The 13,408-nt window shown below is 35.4% G+C and overlaps 2 protein-coding genes across 6 annotated transcripts in view; both read right to left on the bottom strand.

The window, feature by feature from the left end:
- Positions 1-1,100: 1,100 nt before the first annotated feature.
- LOC311305938 (non-selective voltage-gated ion channel VDAC2) lies at positions 1,101-10,205 on the bottom strand. Of its 2 annotated transcripts, none has more exons than XM_084433992.1 (9): positions 10,083-10,205; positions 7,430-7,501; positions 7,282-7,331; positions 6,953-7,105; positions 5,559-5,611; positions 4,385-4,612; positions 3,537-3,687; positions 2,852-2,909; positions 1,101-1,985 (listed from the first exon to the last, which is right to left on the bottom strand). In XM_084433992.1, exons 2-9 carry the CDS (start codon positions 7,494-7,496, stop codon positions 1,894-1,896), a joined length of 852 nt encoding a protein of 283 aa, XP_084290118.1. In that variant the 5' UTR covers positions 7,497-7,501; positions 10,083-10,205; the 3' UTR covers positions 1,101-1,893. The 2 variants fall into 2 exon arrangements, 1 of the variants encoding a protein (XP_084290118.1); XR_014630102.1 differs by having other exon boundaries at positions 1,902-1,985; positions 3,460-3,687.
- Positions 10,206-10,435: 230 nt separating this feature from the next.
- LOC311305935 (sterile alpha motif domain containing 8) overlaps positions 10,436-13,408 on the bottom strand; it is a 22,159-nt gene continuing 19,186 nt past the window's right edge. For 3 of the 4 annotated variants that reach the window (XM_084433987.1, XM_084433986.1, XM_084433988.1), the window contains exon 7: positions 11,956-12,912. In XM_084433987.1, coding sequence (XP_084290113.1) covers positions 12,608-12,912 — 305 coding nt within the window. In that variant the 3' untranslated portion in view covers positions 11,956-12,607. Of the gene's footprint in view, positions 12,913-13,408 lie in introns of all 4 variants that reach the window. The other variant, XM_084433985.1, reaches the window with a different exon arrangement.

The raw sequence follows: 13,408 nt of genomic DNA, 5'->3' as shown, positions 1-13,408 counted from the left end.
CTATTCGCGCGGGATCAGTGTCACCTGAGGTCATTTTTCCGGACCTTTTTACTTAAGGTAAAAGTCGCCGTAATCTTTACTGTTGTCCGTGATGATCACTGAGATGCACATTCAGACGGGACTAAAGTCACTGAGAAGCTCTGGTGATTATTACTTTACTCCGACTCTCCATGTTACACTAGTCCCGTCTGAATAGGGCTTATGTCAATCTTTCTCGCTCGTTCAGAAAACTTACCCCTGCCACTCCTTCAACAGAGATGCTGAAAGCAGCCAGAGCAACTTTACTCTGTTTATGGCTATGAAGAGACACGCACGTTATGACGCTATTTCCCGCCAAAACCATCCCGTCAATTAACAACTCTTACCATAGTGAATCAGGGTAAGACAAAAACACGTTTTGGAAGAAACATTGATGTATAGACCTTTTTCACAATAACCGGAAATACGTAATCGTTGTGGAAGCGGAGTTCCTGTCAAGCGTCAACACACCAGAAAAACATAAACGCGGGCAAGTTTAAAATGGATCAAAGAGTCTACACAACTTCATTAACGGATTTGCCAAATATTACATTTGCTGATGTGACTCGTAGAGGAAAACTCCATCACCAAAAAGAAAAAACGAAATAAAGGGTAAAAAAATTTCCACACGGAATTTGTCCATAAATATCAAGGTAAGTAGAGAGCGAGGCTAACTGTTACTGAACTGTTAATTAAAATGACACATCATTAGCGTGTCAATAGCTCTTGCTAGTTGCTTGCGCCATTTTTTATGTTGCTTTGACTGCGGAGGAAGTAGATTACCACGACGATTGCGTATTTCCGGTCACAAATACGGAAGTTGTGAGAAAGGTCTATTGACTCATTTATATTTTGTTATTTTGAACAACATTAGAAATGTTGCCATATCAAGTAGCTAAGTTTTTTTTATATTAGTTAACGCTCTATTTCAAGTAATAAACGTTTGTTTTCATGGTTTTATCTATAACAAATCCAGACATATTTTGAAATTCACCTGCATTTTTATAAAGTGTGAACATTCAGGTTGGCATGAACCATAAAATAATCATACAATTTGAGATGAAGTCAAACAAACAAAACAATTCCAGTTGCAGGACTTTATTGCAAAGGTTGACATACACAAGGGTGTGATTGTGCGGTTCAGCAGGGAAACGCTCCGGTCGCCCTCATGAGAGTGTGTGTAGAGATAACAGCTTCAGCTCTCCGGACATCTCACCAGAGAACCTGTTCAAACATCCTCAAGCCTGAACACAGAGAGAGAAGAACTACCACCACAACAGCCACGGCAGAAATCAGCCAACACAAGCGTCTGGACAGCAGCTTCATGTGCAAATCATCATTTACATTCAAAAGAACAGTAAAGGAAAAGATCAGGCCAAAACTAGACTTCTGCCAATATTTACAGGGCGAGTGTTTTGAGCATCTTGTGGTGAAGCTTTATGCAGCGTTCTCTACACAACAACAGTTAGTAACTGCTCAAAACTCTCATTCATTTTCTGAATATAATTATGTTTCTCTTAAGGTTTCAGAAGACTTTGTATTATTTTATGTGTTTTTAATGTTGCTTTTTTTGAGCTTGACAGTCGTGGTCAGTTAGTTGTCTAGAAAACAGCTGCATAAAGATTTGTCAAAAGTGATCATAAAGCAGCATAAAGGTTTGCAACAACATGATAAAGAGTAAATAATAAATTACATTTTTGGTGAACTATTCCTCCTAATAAAAATCACCCGTACAGAAAAGCACACAGACTGAAAAGCGCTGGTTTGGAGAGAAATATCAACCGTGCAAATAAATAAGAGACGACGGTAAGGTGTGTGTGTGTGTGTGTGACAGTCGTCTGTGTGAGGAGATGTGAGATGCTTCAGAGACACACACTACGCCTCCAGTTCCATTCCCAGACCCAGTTTATGACCTCCAGCGTTAATGCTCTTTCCATCAACCAGAGCGGAGAGCGTCAGCTTCACTCCTGGACACACACACACACACATCAGAACGCAAGCGACGCATGGGACAAACTCATGTCCGGCTCACATTTATCCCAAAATCAAAAGAGAAGAAATTAGAAGTCATATTCTGTAAAAAAAAACTTCATTATTTTGATTTTGGGGTCATGCTTCATTTAATGAGATATACCCAGATATACATTTCAGCGCTCATGTTGCATATATGGAATATGACAGGAACACTGTCGGTATTAAAGCACTGCATGTCTGCGGTTACAATAATGCTGCACAACAGCTTATTAGAAAAAATAGTGTTTTATATCATTTTTAACACAAAAATTAAAAGCATAAAAATAATAATAAAATGAGTTAAAAAAACGATACAACTAAAATAAAAAATAAATTAAATTAAATATAAAACATTTTATACAAAACAAAAAATTACTACATAAAATATTAAAACAAACTAAATATTTTACACAAAATAATATAATAAAACAAAATAATAAATATTTGACACAAAATAAGATTAAACAACATTTTATACACAACAAAAAAATAAAACAAAATATTTTATACTAAATAAAATTAGTTAAATAAAAATACACAAAAATAAAATAAAACAAAATAAACATTTTATATAAAACAAAAAAATTCTAAATAAAATATTAAAACAGACTATTTTACACAAAATAAAATATAATAAAACAAAATAAAAAATAATAAAATAAAATCTTAAAATTAAATATTTTATACTAAATAAAAAATTAAACAATTTTATACAAAACAAAAAAGAAAAGAAAATCAAAAAGAAAAAGCATTTTATACAAAACAAAAAATCTGGATGGAGCGATTCGTATAACACACTCACACACGTGTACACACTCACCTGGTCTGAGGGTCTGAGTGTAGCCGATCCCAACCATGCTGGAATTATTGACTTTAGCCTGAGAGGAAAACACAGATGCTGTAAATGACTGAAGCATCTCACTCTTACAGTCAGATTCATGATTCCTGTAGTCCAACAAAACAGTCTGAGCACATAGAGCTGCGCAACTGTATACAATCACAATATATACTCTTATTTTCCATTAGTTATTTGGAGAAAGCCATTTATATACTGTAAATAATTCATTTATAAATCAAATAAACAAAAGTAGGGTCATTTCTAATGTTCGTAAGGTGAAACTAAATTAAAAGTGAGTTCAAATTGTGAAATATCTCCCACAAGTGATCGAAATGTAAACGCAGCAGATCAGCCGCAAAAACATCATTCATAAACACAGGATTATATATATTATATATATTAACAATGAGGAAAGCTGTGAAAAGCTGCAGTACACGTCAGACGCGAGTGGAGCAATGCAACAACAAAAACTTGATCGCTCTTATTATAATGAACAGCTGTCTACACTAGAAGTGCCCATCATGGACAGTAATCTCTAGTGAAGCCCAGATTATCTGAGCGTGAGTTTTGATTGGCTCAGAGTAACTCACACTGATGGAGGAGGAGGAGTCCAGCATGTCAGTCAGATTATGTGAGCGTGAGTTTTGATTGGCTCAGAGTAACTCACACTGATGGAGGAGCTGGAGTCCAGCATGTATTTGGCTGCGATGCCGAAGCGTGTGCTGCTGTTCCCCGCGGTCCAGGACAGATTCACTGCCGTCTCCAGGTCATCGTTCACTTTCTGATAAATAGAGCCGCCAAACTCTGTCCCGTCATTCCTACGCCACAAACACAAACATCCTGCAGTTTTACACACAGAAACAGATCAGTTGCTGCATCGTGGTTTTGAGTATTGATACATGTTTCAAATCAACATAAACACTGTGATAAAAAAAAGAAATATATATATATATATATATATATATAAAAAATTAAAATTATTCTAAATAATAGTCATAAATAATGATTATTATAATTATTATAATCATCATTAATAATTTTTTACAATTATAACAATTATAATAGTTAACATTTCTTATAATAATGTTATGACTTAATTATATTTAAATACAAAAATATTTGTATTTATTAATCATTATTACATTTATATAATTATTCTAAATAATAATAAATTATAATTATAATAATGGTTTACAAATAATAATAATGTTATTTATTACTTATAAATAATAATAATAATATTTAAGTAATTTAATATAAAAAGTAAATATAAAAAGTTTTTATTATTATTTAGTAAATATCTTTAGTTATTAATCAAAATTAAAATAATTAAATATTATTATTTTTCGTTATTCTTAAAATTATTATGAATAATTATTTATTAATTGTAAATAATAATAATTGATATGTAATATGCACATGTATGTATTACATATTATATTACATATGTGTTATATGATTATTACGTATATGATTATTAAATAAATAATAATGGATTGCTAAAGCAGAACGTACACATTAGTATGCAGCTGGAAGTCTCCGGTCTTGTATCCGATTGCAAAGTTGCTGCGAGTCATTTTGGACTTGGCGGTGTCAAAGGTCATCTGGTAGCCGGCGAGCCAGCCCTCGAAGCCCAGCACAGCCGCCCCGTGCAGCGCAGGACCAGCGAAGTCAAAGTCCACATCACAGCCCACGTTCAGGTATTCACGCTTGTAGGCCGACTTCACCTTGCCACTCTTCTTGCTGTAATAATAACACAATCCCTCATCTAAAGCTCACGATGCTGAAGTCCCCTTTGACACCATTGGCTTTCGGCTTTTCATTTAATATTCAACAATATTATTGATCTGTCTGCATTGACAGCATTATATGAGAACTGTGGCTATATATATTAACTAAATGAATAACTTTTTTACAACAAAATTAACCATCACTGAACTGACACTATTTTCTTCTAGAAACAAACTTTGTTGCATTATTTTCCTGTTATCTCTGTAAAGCTGCTTTGAAACAATCTGAATTGTAAAAGCGCTATATATATATATATATATATATAAAAAGGTGACTTGTACGGTGGCCGAGAGGTGCAAAACAAATCACAATTACAAAAACAAAATAACAAATCCAAAAACAAAACAACAAATTATAAACACAATGGCAAGTCTAAAATCAAAATAACAATTCAGAAAACAAAATAATTCAGAAAACAAAATAACAATTCAGAAAACACAACGACAATTCAGAAAACACAACGAAACAACGACAATTCAGAAAACAAAATAATTCAGAAAACAAAATAACAATTCAGAAAACAAAATAACAATTCAGAAAACAAAATAACAATTCAGAAAACAAAATAACAATTCAGAAAACAAAATAACAATTCAGAAAACACAACGACAATTCAGAAAACACAACGAAACAACGACAATTCAGAAAACAAAATAATTCAGAAAACAACGAAACAACGACAATCTAAATTGTCGTTGTGTTTTCTGAATTGTCGTTGTGTTTTCTGAATTGTCGTTGTGTTTTCTGAATTGTTATTTTGTTTTCTGAATTGTTATTTTGTTTTCTGAATTGTTATTTTGTTTTCTGAATTGTTATTTTGTTTTTGTAATTGTGATTTGTTTTGCACCTCTCGGCCACCGTAGACTTGACTTAAGACGTGGCATTTAAGTCATCGTACCCAGTGTTGGGTGAGAAGGTCGTGTCAAAGGTCAGCTTCAGTCCTTTGGTGATCTGTGAAACACAAAATATGATTATTAGAGCTGCACGATATATTGAAACGCCTGCTAAGCTCTGCGTCTGATCGTCTTGAGTGAAAGAAACGTGCTTGTATTCTACAGGATGAGACCTTTCCAGTGATATCTTACACATCTGAACTGTGCGACGTTTTCACAGATTCCTATTACCGTTATTATAAAAGCATATGAATGAAATTGTGAAGAGAGATTTGTCATTTGTAATCCAGATTCTAAGCTTTTAAATGACACTTGATTTGGATTTTACATGTGCGAATCGGCTAGACACTCCAGCTGAAAGGGTTAAACGTAGAGAGTGAAATAATCTATAAAATAATGGTTAAATAATCTGCAAAGAGTGATTTCTAGCTGAAGATTTTTACAATTTTTTTTACTATAAAATTATAAGGGCTGTGAAACGATTAATCGCATCCAAAATAAAAGTTTGTGTGCACATAATATGTGTGTGTACTGTTCATAATTATTTTGTATATATAAATACACACACATGTATATACATTTAAGAAATATTTGCTTAAATATACTGTGTATGTATGTATGTATGTATGTATATGTATATGTATATATATATATATATAATTTGTATTATATATAAATATAAATATTATATATATATATAAATAACACATTTTTTCTTAAATATATACATGCATGTGTGTGTATTTATATATACAAGATAATTATGCACAGGCCTGAAAATTCCCATATTAAAAACATTTTGTACGTGTAACAAATAAACATGGGCATATATGGACAATAATAATACATTTAGAATATAGGGTCAAAGTCAGATGTAGTCTATTTAAAATATATATATATTTTATTAATTTTTGTTGTTTTTATTTACAATTTAATATAATTATCAAGAAAATGAGTGACAGCAGACATTTAGCCTAGTTTGATTATTGTCCTCTAGTGCTGTTTTACATAATAAAACCTAATTAAAATGTTTCTGTTTTATAGTTTATAATGGAGCATCAAAATTCATTGATGATAATTATTGATATTTTCTTGAATTCGGTCTGATTGAGTTAATGAACTCCAGATGTTTTTATAATATGGTGCTGTAATTTTGTCAAATTGTTTAATTGTCGGTATTTGAATTCAGTTTTGTGTAGAAATGTCTTCATTTAATGCTATGATGATTGATCAAATAATTCAGTAAAATGAAGGACAGTCTGGAAATGGGAGGGACTGTTGGACTGTCTGTAGATCTTAACTCTCCTGCCAGGCTGTTGTAGAAAATAAGCACTTGTTCTGAAGTGACTTGCCTGGTTAAATAAAGGTTAAATAAATGAAATAAAAATAAGATCTGCACCTGGTCCTCGACGGTGATCTCCGTGCCCAGCGTATTGTCCGTGTTCCACTTCTCCGTGAAGGTCAACCCGTACTCGGCCCATTTATACTTGGTCTCCAGGTTCCCACTGACCTTGTTTGAGTCCATGTTAGACGTGCCACATGTTTTAAACTCCTAATGAGGGAAGAAAAGAGACAATATTATATTATACAACAGCCTGCATGACCTAAATGATAAGGTCAGGTAAGGTCATTACATTTAGATTTTGCTTTAAAATACCAATCATGGATGTGCACAGAAAGACCAGAAAATGTGAATTAAGCACACAAATAGTGTTAATTCTGACGTACCACTCCGTTAGCAGACTTGGTTTTGACATCAAGCTTCACCATTCCAAAACCTTTTCCGTTCGAAAAGACACAAGAAAATATGATGCAATATGCATGTTTATAATAAATAAATAAATGTTTGCACAGCCGAGGAAGTAAAGAGCGTTACCGTATCCTTTGTTGAAGACGTCCTTTGCAGCCTTTCCAAGGTCTGCGTATGCTGGAGGAACAGCCATTTTATCTGAAAACATGATGAAAAACAATGATTTGTGTGATATTAGTCGTACGCTAACTACACGCGACGCGACGCGACGCGACGCGCGATAAAAGCTTCTTCTCCATGTTGATCAGAGTGTGTGTGCTAACCAGCCGCGACGGCGACACGCGACGAGTCTATTTCAGAAACGGTTTCTATTTTTCTGCGACGTCGCGCTGGAACAACAAACACAAAGTGTGGCGATGATAATCTCAGGCGCTGTTTATGTGCTTTATTTAATGTTAAAAGCGTGTCATGTGACTCTGAATATCGTTTAGTGCTCCAGCTTTGAAGCTGTAAAAGCAACAATGGATAATTCACCTCAGATCTTGAAATTAAACAAATGGAAACAAGAACGTTCAAACTGTGAACAAACAAGTGTATTATTTGACAAAGATTGTTTTAGTAACTCAGCCTATGTATTTTTAATAATGTTTAAATGGTGTAATATTTGTGAATCTGATTATGTAGCACTTATCCATTTTCTTGCAAGTGCCATCAAGATTACTCTCTAGTGCCGCAAGACTCCGCCCACACACTGTTCTGATTGGCTGACTCCGCCCACCCACTGTTCTGATTGGCTGACTCCACCCACACACTGTTCTGATCGGCAGACTCCGCCCACACACTGGTCTGATTGGCTGACTCCGCCCACACACTGTTCAGATAGGCTGACTCGCCCACACACTGTTCTGATTGGCTGTGGGTTTTGATTGATTTTTTCGCACCTCGCAGTCGTGTCGCATCTAGTGTGGACAGACAAATTATTTGTCGCTGGAATTTTATCGCATTGCGTCTGGTTAGGACATGGTGTCATGCTGAGTGTAAGTGATGTGATGAAACCTCTAGCACAAGGTTTTAAAGTGCCTTTATTTTGCTACTTTAAAGGTTCCTAATGTTGTTTTGGAGTCTCCTGCAATGTTTGGATGCATTCAAGGTCAAAAACACTTTACATTTCTCATAATATCCACTGCAGCATCAGCTCTTTTCTCTCAGTGTCTGAAACGCTTCATCTGCAGATTCAGTCTCTCTAAACCCCGCCTCTCTGAGAGCTGCTCTGCTCTGATTGGTCAGATGGCTAAGTCTGCTGTGATTGGTCAGAAACCAAACGCTCATTATCATATCTGAATCTCAGCTCTTGATCACAGTGATACGAACAGTGACGATGGCGTGGGTTTTACCGTCTCAATCTCAGAAAACAGTGTCTTCTCCACATGAACAACACGAACCAAACTCTTCCAGTCTCAGATACACTACAGTGTTTGAGGGCGGGGCTAAGAGACGCTGTTCAGCCAATCAAGACCACAGGCTGGCATTATGCAAATTAGTTACAAACCTATGTAGATTCAGCAGGAAGTGAGACTGAATTACTGACGACTCGTTTCAGTTCAGAATCGATTTATCTTTGAAACTTTGCAGACCTTTTACATTCACAAACAGCTCTACTACACACTGCATGAAAGGTAACGTCCGAAAAAGGCCTGATATAGGAGCACGTGTGTGTGTGTGTGTGTGTGTGTCGTCCTGCAACATTTGTGCTCCAGACATCAACGATTCCTCAAATCATGTGTTGTTGAGGAACTGAATAGGAAGTGAAACAGCTAAAAATAACTCGTTGGATCATGTGGTGAGAGTTTTATTATGAATCCTCTGAGATCAGGTGTAGTCAGAGTAAACACACACACACCTTCCAGGATCAGGACAGAACGAACTGTACTCACAAAGAATCCCACAATGCATTGCGTCCAACAGTCCCTTCCATTTCCAGAATGTCGTTCATTTTACTGAATTATTTTATCAATCATCATAGCATTAAATTAAGACATTTCTACACAAAACTGAATTCAAATACCGACAATTAAACAATTTGACAAAATTACAGCACCATATTATAAAAACATCTGGAGGTCATTAACTCAATCAGACCGAATTCAAGAAAATATCAATAATTATCATCAATGAATTTTGATGCTCCATTATAAACTATAAAACAGAAATATTTTTATTAGGTTTTATTAGGTAAAACAGCACTAGAGGACAATAATCAAACTAGGCAAAGTGTCTGCTGTCAGTCATTTTCGTGATAATTATATTACATTTTAAATAAAAATAACAAAGATTAATTTTAAAAATAATTAATTATTTTAAATAGACTACGTCTGACATTGACCCTATATTCTAAATGTATTATTATTGTCCATATATGCCCATGTTTATTTGTCACACGTACAAAAAAACTGCAGGTAAAAGTCATTTCTGATAGTAATTATTCATTTATATAAGCTATAGAAGAAAAAAATAATAACTAAAATATTAAGAGATTAACTTAATAGCAAAGTTCAATTTTAGAGATAAACATATACGCACTAAGCCGGTCTGGCTCGAACCAGCATTTAAAGCATCCGTGACTCTCTGACCGAACCGAACCGAGCCTGGCCTGGAGGAGCGCAGGGTTTCGGTCCGAACCTTCCTGATCAATCGTGGTGTTCATTTTAAAGCCCAGCCAGCCTCACATGAACCTCAAACACAGAGACAGGAGAGATTTAAAGGCTTAAACTGCACTAACCAGAGAATGCAGGTCGAACCTGTGCTGCAGAACCGGGCCGCGGCTCACCGGCGACAGATGAAGGAGACTCGAGTAACGCTAATGCTAATGCTAACACAACAGCAGCATCAGGACCTCTGAGACGTGCCGCGAATAATGCCTGACCTAAATTACAGCGTCAGCAGCATATATAAACAGAGATTCTCCGTTAGTGTTTAATATATAATATATATAATTTTATATATGTATTAATGTATTTTAAGTGTATTAATGTACTTATTTATGTCATTACAAACCTAAAATAACGGCAAATCTTCTGCTAACAGTCATTTTCTGACAATATAACAACAACTGGACACAAAGGGCATTTTTCTGAATTTGTAAATTTTATTAATGATGGCAGACAAACAAATCTAGACCATCCCGAATCTCACATGTATCCACCAGAACACAATATTCCGCTTTTTTCAGCCTTAACAAAAGTCCATAAGAGGCTGAATGACATTTTCAAGCACTTCACAGTGAAATAATCTACAGATGAACAGCAGATACTCTTGTTAAGCAGCGTACGGAGTGTTTAAACCATTTTAAAATTAAGAATATTAAATATATGGCGAGTCAGAAGATGAAAACAGCAAACGATGTACCTCATCCCCAATGTTTTCAGTAGTTTGCTTAATTTTTTTAATGCTTTCGATTTAGTGTTACATGCTGCAAAGAAGGGAAATGTCAAGAGACGTTTTAAACATAACATTATAATACCACTATTGAATCATAATTCTTTATCTCCACAAAACACACACGAGGTCACTCAATCCTCTGTGCTCAAAGAGATCTATAAATACACCAAATTAAAATCCTAATGACCTAACACAGTTAAAACCTCATCAAAACTAGCCCTGATTACGATGAAACACGGTTCACTTCGTTAAGACGTGAGATAAGACGAGCTCAGGGAGATTCTGCTGTTTTACCATCCGTCACATACTTGTTTGTAAACGTTCAAGAAGTAACAAGTACCCTCATAAACAGTAAATCTGAAAATAAATCAGAGCATCAATGACAAAAAACGTTTGTATAAAGACTAAGACACGTACCATTGGCAACTGGAATGATGCAGTTAGAAAACTTCCTAAGTTTGGCAAGATTTACTTTTCAAAACACTCATTAAAATGGGGGAAAATGTACAGTAACGACGACAAAACCGAGGGTGAATCTCACAAAACCTGCCCAGGTCATACTTTACTTTTAATATAATACAGATTACATTTGTAAAATATCAGTAACACTTTACAATAAGGTTTATTAGTTAATGTATTAACTAACAGTGAGCAATACATTTATTACAGTATTTATTCATCTTTGTTCATGTTAGTTAATAAAAATACAGCTGTTTGTTCATGTTAGTTCACAGTGCATTAATAATGTTAACAAATACAACCTTTGATTTTAATAATTAGTAAATGTTGAAATTAATATTAATAAATGCTGAAGAAGTATTGTTGTCTTAGTTCATATTAACGAATTAACTTTATTGTAAAGTGTTATCTTGCAATGTTTGTTGTCTTGATTTTAATTCATGTTTTTTAAAGTAAAAATAATTGCATTACAGTACTTTTTAAAAACCTCATTAGAATATCCATTGAAAAGTACAAAATAATAATAAATAGCAAAACAATGTCATAATGCAAAAATAAGCCATACAAATTACACAATATTATATAAATTCAATTTTTTCATGAAAATGAAATATATATACAAACTTTTTTGCATAAATATATATAGATTCTTTATGCAAAAAAGTGTGTATATATAATATATATAGAATTTTTATTTATATAACATACTGTGTGTGTGTGTGTGTATATATATATATATAAATAAAATGTTTTTTGTGAAATATGACCTTGCCATATTTTGTGAGATTCCCTCAAATACAGGTGACAATTTTAAGTCTTAAACACAGTATTTTCATTTCGTCATTCTACACAGATACTAATACTGCCAAAATAAAATCCGCACTATGAAAATAGCAAAAATAAATGGCAATAAGACCTACAATCATAGTAGAATTAAAACCATACGGTTTCACACAAAGATCTTTACAGAGCGTTAAGATGTTCAATATTGCTTCAAAGGCTGATCATGTCAGTTCCTTTAAAATGTTGAAATGTCTTTGGGAGAAATGAGGAATTTCCATTATCAAGCGTCTACTATTATGAAACTAGGGGGAAATGAATACTGCCGATTAATGCAAACCATTTTAAGAGGCCTGAAAGTTTCCCTGTCAGCGGGAAAAGCAAGACTTCTAGAGTTCCAGTTTAGTAGTTTTAGTGTCTGACATTAAAATGAAAGAATGAACCGATTTCTCATTCCCATAATGGAGAAATGAGCCGTTATCCACAGTAATGGCCACAGAAATCCCTTTAAAGCCCGACATCTACTGGGGAAAACGCTGTGTTGTCGATGTGCTGTTTAATGGAGTCGGGTTTGGCCTCCTCTACATCATGGCAACGCAAGAATCACAGTACAGATGTGTGTGTCGGTCAGCGTATGAGGCGCTTGAGGAGCGTGGGTCGGGTGAAGGGCCAGCAGTATTCGTTCGGCACGGGTCCGTTGACGTTGCACTCGAAGAAGGAGAACATGGGGAACCAGATGCGCGCGCGGCGGCTCTGCTGGTACGCGCGCGTGTTGGCCAGCGTGTGGTAGTACAGGAAGAGTCTGGTGGTGATGTAGAACGCGATGAAGACGTCGATGGAGTAATGCTCGTGAGCCGCCAGGATGAAGAAGATGCCGAACAGGTTCAGGACCCACGACAGCGTGTGGATGAAGTTCCAGCTGCGCGGCGTGTCTGTGAACACAGAGAGAGAGAGAGAGAATAGACTGTAAAAAACAGATGGATGACGCCCCTTCACTCTCTTCCACTGGTGAAAAGTGAAGCCGCCAAAGTCCTAATATAGAGCTGACATCTTACGCAGATTTGGGACCTGATTCTGCGCATTAGTGAACGTGAAGTGGAGTCACGATATCAAGGTCCCGCCCTCACTTATATACACACACACACGAAGTGGAGTCGCGATATCAAGGTCCCGCCCTCACTTATATACACACACACACGAAGTGGAGTCGCGATATCAAGGTCCCGCCCTCACTTATATACACACACACACGAAGTGGAGTCGCGATATCAAGGTCCCGCCCTCACTTATATACACACACACACACGAAGTGGAGTCGCGATATCAAGGTCCCGCCCTCACTTATATACACACACACACACAAAGTGGAGTCGCGATATCAAGGTCCCGCCCTCACTTATATACACACACACACGAAGTGGAGTTGCG

Source organism: Rutilus rutilus (assembly GCF_951802725.1).
Source record: "Rutilus rutilus genome assembly, chromosome: 16".
NCBI classification, from domain to species: Eukaryota; Metazoa; Chordata; class Actinopteri; order Cypriniformes; family Leuciscidae; genus Rutilus; species Rutilus rutilus.
The sequence above is the reverse complement of the archived record's forward strand: the minus strand, read 5'-3'. Positions and strand labels throughout refer to the sequence as shown.